The sequence below is a fragment of the Rhinolophus hipposideros genome (assembly GCF_964194185.1).
Source record: "Rhinolophus hipposideros genome assembly, chromosome: 7".
Classification (NCBI taxonomy): Eukaryota; Metazoa; Chordata; class Mammalia; order Chiroptera; family Rhinolophidae; genus Rhinolophus; species Rhinolophus hipposideros.
Window position 1 is genome coordinate 72031210 of NC_138053.1, and position 7086 is coordinate 72038295.

General features: G+C 38.8%; 1 protein-coding gene and 1 pseudogene across 6 annotated transcripts in view; one reads left to right on the forward strand and one right to left on the reverse strand.

Moving 5' to 3' along the window:
* PAIP1 (poly(A) binding protein interacting protein 1) overlaps positions 1–1674 on the forward strand; it is a 28171-nt gene extending 26497 nt beyond the window's left edge. For all 5 annotated transcript variants that reach the window (XM_081053897.1, XM_081053896.1, XM_081053894.1 and 2 more), the window contains one exon: positions 483–1674. In XM_081053897.1, coding sequence (XP_080910023.1) covers positions 483–576 — 94 coding nt within the window. In that variant the 3' untranslated portion in view covers positions 577–1674. The remainder of the gene's footprint in view (positions 1–482) is intronic.
* A 3860-nt stretch (positions 1675–5534) lies between these two features.
* Positions 5535–6413, reverse strand: LOC308499433 (large ribosomal subunit protein eL6-like; annotated as a pseudogene). The gene has a single exon. The product of its transcript is annotated as a large ribosomal subunit protein eL6-like (transcript).
* Positions 6414–7086: the final 673 nt, after the last annotated feature.

The following is a 7086-nucleotide window of genomic DNA, read 5'->3' on the forward strand; positions in this document are numbered from 1 at the left end:
TTTTGCTATGGAAGCCTGATTCCAAATGGAATCTGACTAAATTGTCATTGTAAGAATACCATTTCTGATGTTAAGTAGACATAAAATGTTAGGGCAGCATTAGAGGTGAAGGGCACATCTGAACTTAAGTTCTAATTATAGTATAAATGTTGATAAGATAAATTTATGAAATTCATTCATGAGCCCCCGAGTTTATACGTAAAGCCTTTGATTTAACTTTTAGATTAGGTTAAAGAATTTAACATATGTCTAAATATGTAACAGAATCTTAACTTCGAAGACAACAGACTCAAAATCCAGTGTAAAATTTAACTCATTATATTAAGCAGTTGTTGTCTGAGGACTGCCAGTTAATGTAATTCTAAACAGTTAGTGCTTGCGTTCTATCACAGCTCAGTCACTTTTTCTCATGGTTTAGCATCTTAGACCTTTTCTGAACTGAAAAACATGAAATGTCTGAGTCATCTTTGCTCCTTTCACAGATACTTCGATGATATCGATGATGAGATGGACCCTGAGATAGAAGAAGCATATGAGAAGTTTTGTTTGGAATCAGAGCGCAAACGAAAACAGTAAAGCTCAATGTCAGCATAATCAGTTTTATAAAGCAGTTTAGGTTATGATGATTTAGCAGAACACAGAAAGCAAGAAATTGTGTCACACTTATACCAAATTAAGGATGTTAAGTTACATTACTAATGTATACAACTTTTGTTTAACACTGTCTGCCAAAATAAACTTTATTCCCTATAACTTAAAATGTGTATATATATATAATAGTTTATTATGTACAGTTAATTCCACTGTTTTGGCTGCAATAAAATCGATTTTGAAATAAATAAAATGTTGAAAGTAAATTTTGCTAGCTGGTTAGAGGCTTATCCTTTAAATTCAGTTTTTCTTGAGGGAAAAGGTCTTAGCCTGGAAATACATATTACTGCAAAAATGTAGCACCCTTTTTTTAGATATAAGTATATAGCTTTCATTTAGTTTTACATTTAGTGTCTCAATAAATTGGGTTTCAAATATGATTCACAATTACAAAAATCTTTAGCAGTAAAGTCTTAGACTATATCGTTAACTGATTTACATATCCAGATGCTATTTGATACCAAGGGCTGTTAAAATGTCATTAAAAAAAAAAAAGAAAAAAGGAGTTAGAACTCCAAACTAAACAACCAAGATTCTTCACTGAGGATTTATTGCAGTCGTAGAATTTTTTTTTTTTTCATATAACTTCATTACTTTACTTAGAAGACTGGAGAATTTTTCTGCTTCATTTATATGGCTTTCTCATTTTTATTTTGTGGCATGAGTTGCATTGACTTTTTTACTAGAGAATTTTGCTAGTTCTTTGTCACTCAAGTTTTCATCTGCTTTATAATTGATACACCTTGAAGATCACTTTTCTAATACTTTTACTATAATGTAGTACCACCTCAGCCCTATTTTTACCTAATGTCAAAAAATCTTTTTCCAACTAACTAAAACTTATGTACAAAGGGATTGCTTGTAAATATGCATGTAAATAGTTCTGTTAATAACCCACTGTTTTACATTTGGTACATCTGTGTCTGCTAATACAGTTAGTTTTCTCACTTTTCTGCTTGTTTGTTCAGTCTGGATTAAAATTAGACTTTGAAAATAAAATTGAAATAGTTTTGTTTTCTCTAACTTTTTGGAGTAGTATCCTGGTATTTTAAAGAATTTCTGTTGAACTTTTTTTACATGACATAAAATTATGGTTTGAAATCAGAGAAACTATTAGAAGATATTCTATTCAATGCCTGTTGAATAAGAATTCAGTTCAATGACAAGTCTAGTTGGAAAAACTAGTAAATATAAAACATTAAAACTTGTAGATTCAAAAAAAACCCAAAAAACTTGAAGATTCCTTATTGTAAACGGGAAGTATATATGCAATTGGATTTTTTTGGAAATTGTAATAGAACTTTTTTTCAAAATAGTAGCCATTACCTTAATCTGCAGTTCTCTAAAGATTGTGCTCACTGTAAATCTCAGGGGCAGGGCATTAGACCAGGGGCCAAGTCTATGCTAACTGAATATACTTGAAACTTCCAGCAGTTGCTCTATGAATAACCATCCAGTTTTGTCCACTAGCTCATTATCATCTCCCACTGTTCTACTCATAACAGCTTCTAAGCAACAAGATCAATATATGTTCCCGTTACTAGTGCTGCTTAAAAATCCACCCAAATTTAGTGTCTTTGTATAATAAGCATTCTGTTATGTTCATGGTTTCTGTGGCTCGGGAATTTGGACGGGCAGAATAGGGATGGCTTTATTCTGCAATGTTTGGGGCCTCAGCTGGGAAAACTAAGAACTCGGGGTGACTTGAACAGCTAGGTGCTGTAATCACCTGGAGTCTTCTTCACTCTCATGGCTGATGACTGGAGGTGACTTGAAAGCATCACTCAGCCAGAACCACCTACACATAGCCTGTCCACATGGCTTGCAATTCTCACAACGTGGAAGCTGGATTTGGGGGTGGGGCATTCCAAAAGACCCAGGAAGAGGCTGCATTCAGAAGCTACAGGAACATTCCTGCCACTACAGTCTGAGTTGCTAACGCCATATCAGATAGGAGGCCATCGAGGAATGTGTGGACATGTTTTGAAACTGCAACAGTACATAATCAAAGAGAAATATGGTTCTGTGCTGCTGTTGTTGGCCTTTAGGATGGCCATATCTTCCACAGAAATATGCATCATGAAGTCTTTTGTAAGGATTATTAGTACAAGTCTTCAAGGAGCAAGGACACAAAGGTGCCACAAATGTTGTTGGCAATAAAGTGCAAATACTGGTCTGAACCTGGCAGTCCTGTCATCTCAGACCCCCTGTGTTGTTAGTGCCCTCTAGCCAAAGATTACCAGGAACAGCTGTCCTTGAACGTTGCAATAAGGCAGAATATATACTGTGGGGAAACGGGTGTAGCAACTAAGGTGTTAGAAGCAACCTATTACAGGATTTGGGCTTTGGTTGGTAATTTGGGAGAGGGTCTAAGAAACCGGAGGTTTACTGGATGTCAGAAAGCAGGGGCAATTCTGTGATTAGGTATTTCATGAAATCTTATCAAGGGACAGATAGGGGCATGGATTAAGTTATAATTTACTTTTAAAAAGTCACATTTAGTGAGAGGAGGATGCTTGGTATAAAAGTCAAAACTTGTCCAGGACTAAAGGACTGAAAATCAGTTCAAAGTGGGGGTGGGGGTGGAGCAGCCCTGCTATTAATCAGGATGGGAGGATGAACAGATGAAGCCAGCTGCAAAGTTAATAGGAAACATTGTTTCTTCCAAGGTCATGCTGCAGCTATAAAATGTCATGACTCCTCTGTGACAATTCCAGACTTCTTTGCTATCCCCACCCATCTATTACTGGGGATACCCAGTTGCTAAACTGCCCTCACTCACAGCAGTACCCAACCCCTAGTTAATCCCTGCCTCTCCTAATCCTGCTTCAGAAACAGCATCCAACCCAGAACTGGTCTCCTTTCCCTTAGAACTTCCTCAGAATTCTTCAGAAGGAACCCAAACCTTACCAAAGATGGTGCCCTTCTCCTCCCTGTGTTGAATACCCTTCATGATTCCTCTGGAGTGTGCTCCTTTGCTTTCAAGTCAATAAATATGATTTTGTCAGACTACAGGCCTGAGTTCAGTGGCCTTTGGCTGACTAGACAGATGTAAATCATTTAAGGTCATGTATGCTATTGCCAGAGTTGGCTATTGCCAGATGCCAACCCTGGATGAACCCAGTGCTGATGCTGCACCCAGATAGCTGGAAGTCACATTTCTGGTAGGTTTGTACCACTGTAAATTCAGTCATCAAGTTCAATTCGGCTGTCAGCACTACCATTAATCTTACTGTGTTTCTTCTTTCTTTCAACTATTTTAAACCCTACACTCATCTGTTCCTTCATCCCCTGTGAATTGCTTCAAAGGAAAAATAAAACACCAGACGAATATGTACACAAACATTCACTTCATCCCTCCTCTTCCTATAGATGATGTATTGCTCTTCCTATTAAAGGCCAATTATTCAACATGTGCTCAAAACCTATCCCCTCTCACGCTCTTATGAGTTCTATTATTACTTGATCGGTACTTTTTATGTCTTTCCATTGGCTCTTCGTATGAGCTGTTGAACATGCCTCATATTTCTCTCCAAATATAGTCCTATGTCTGCTTCCTAGTCAGATTTCTCAAGTGCTGTCCCATTTTTCCATTTCCTTCCATTTGCTCTTCAAACCCACTATAGCTTCTGCCTCCACTGTCTACAACTCTCACTAGAATTACGAAGATCTCCATGTCACTACGAAATCTAGTAGTTCCTTCCTTAGCTTGTTCTCTAGCCAGTATCGGACAGTATTGTGACACCAAAATTGAAAACCTCTAAGCATCTTGAACACAATCACTTGCTTTCTAGCTTCATGCTGTTCCTCAATGTCTTTGTGTGATTCTCTTCCTTAATCTGTAAGTATCGGTGTTCCTCAAAGCTTAGTTCTAAGCATTCTTTTCTCATGTCACAATATCCTTGGACTCTTTCATCCTCTCCTATAGCTTCAATTAACAACTATCAGGTATTGACCTCCAGGTTTGTTTCTAATCTGATACTAGACCTTTACTAACTTGTCATTTCCACCAGGAGGACTTAGAAAATTTAAGTTATGCTATTCCCTAAATTTGCTCTTCTTATTCTCCTGCCCCTGCCCCCCAATTGATGGCACTGCCACCTACTCACTTGCACCAACCAGAAAATCTGCAACTGTTTAACTCCTACCACACCTTCATTCAATCATCACCAAGACTGTAGTCTTGAAATATATCTCCTATTTCTTGGAGCTGTGCTCTCCATCCTCACTTCCCAATCCGTCTGAACTGCCACATCTGTCTTGTTGCTTTTTCAGAAGCATAAGAAGAATAAAGAAGAATAAAGAAGACTTCTATTGGATTCCCACATATGCCCTTGCATCCTACAATCCATTCTCTACTTAGCAGTTCCAGAAATCTTTCGAAAGTACAAACAGCATCACAAAAACCCTCAGTAGTAAACAGAATTTATATATACCGTGTTTCCCTGAAAATAAGACTGGGTCTTATATTAAGGTTTGCTTCAAAAGACGTATTAGGGCTTATGTTCAGGGGATGTCATCCTGAAAAACATGCTAGGGCTTATTTTCCAGTTAGGTCTTACTTTGGGGGAAACACAGCAGGAGGTTCTTAGACATTGGAAGGGAAAAGGTGGAAGTGCGGTAAGACCTAAGTTAGCACTATATAATACAAATCGATACTACAAATAAATGAAAATATGGTTGTCTAAGGATGCCCTTATTATACTTTATATAAGGTCGAAGTCAATTTGCATATCAGACTTTTAAAAATGGAGATGAATTTAAGGAGTTAGATTTCTCCCCATATCTGGTGCTGCCATTTTTGCTTAACGCCTTTGTGATAGTTCACCATTACTTTTTTTAAAAAAATTTTAACAGTTCAGGCATTTAATTAGGTTTTTCTTAATTAATTTAGAACACCAGTTTGTGAGGATAAACCCCATTTGTGAGAGCAAACACAGAGCGGAGGTAGCCCTGGAGCTGAGGAACAGCTTTGATTTTTGGCAGAATTTGCGAGTCCACGGCTTTCTGATCAATTTTGCGCTGCTCTGTAATTTCATATTTCTCTTTCTCTGTGTTGAAGATCTCCCCCTCCTGGTGCCTGGGCTTACGCAGCTTCTTCTTTTTGAAGTAAGCGTCAGTGAGATGTTTGGGGATTTTCACACCACTGATATCAATTTTGGTGGAGGTGGCGATGACAAATTTCTGGTGTGTTCTACGCAGAGGAACTCGATTGAGGGATGGAGGTCCAGTCACAAGTAGCAAGCCACTGCTCAGCTGCTTCAGGAAAACCACCCTCTTGCCTCTATGGCGCCCAGTGAGGATGATCAGAATGGTCCCGGGAGTGATGCTGGCCCGCAGTTTTCTCATGTGCTGACTGAAGGGTTTCTTGCCAAGGGTTTCTCTCAACAGCTTTCGAGGCACATCTTCAGTAGGATAGTATCTAGGCATTTTGCGAAGTTTAACCACTTGGGTGCCACCATTCTTGTCGCCACCAACTGGTTTTGTGACAGTAGCAAGAACCTTCTCCTTCTTTTTCTTTTCAATCCTGGATTTAGCTGCTGAGTACTTCCTCTCTTGTACATGGCCTTTCGGGAATACATAGCTGATCGGGAATACCTGCCGATTCCTCGGACCAGGACAGGGTTTCGGCTGCAGTGCGGCTTCCCCTTCTTAGGCGTCTTGGCCTTGAGGTTAGCCTTCTTAACCTTGCCACCAGCATCAGCCTTCTTGGCTTCAGGTTTCTTCTTAGTGTCCGGCTTCCCAGCTTTTTCACCCGCCATCTTGCAAGTTGGGAAATCACCATTACTTTTAAGATAAGTCCACAATCCATACATTGATAATGATCATGCCCTGCCTACCTTACAGCTCCATTTCAGGCTTCTCTGCCCCAAAGTCCTCTCTTTCTTATTTAATCATTCTTAAACGAAAGATCTTTTAAGGGGAAGATCTTTCCTTTGGGCCTCAGGGTTTTAACGCAGGCTGTTACCCAGTCTTGAAACATCTTTCTTCTCTACCTAACACCTATTTATCCTTTGGATTTCAGTGGAAATATTTCCTGAGCCTAGGTTAGGCCTGTCCACTATGTGCTCTCACAAACCTCTTTTATTTTAGAAAGAACACTTACTACAACTGGGATCAAATTATTGTCTAATCGTTTCTTTCCAGTTAATCTCTAGTTTCCATCTTTGACCCTGGGTCTCAGTCTCTGCTTTAATCCCCAGCGTGCCTAGCACATAACAGGCACTCCATAAATACCTGTTTAATGGCAATAAATAAATATAGTACACACATATTTAGAAAAAATAAAGGTGCAGATACATAGTCGAAAGACCTATTTTCTGTACCAAATTAGGAAGAAGTGTCTATATTTGGCCGAGTTCTTCTTTAACAGCTTTATTGAAGTATAACGGTCGTTTAGATATTTAAATAGGCATCACTCCACTAAAACCCACC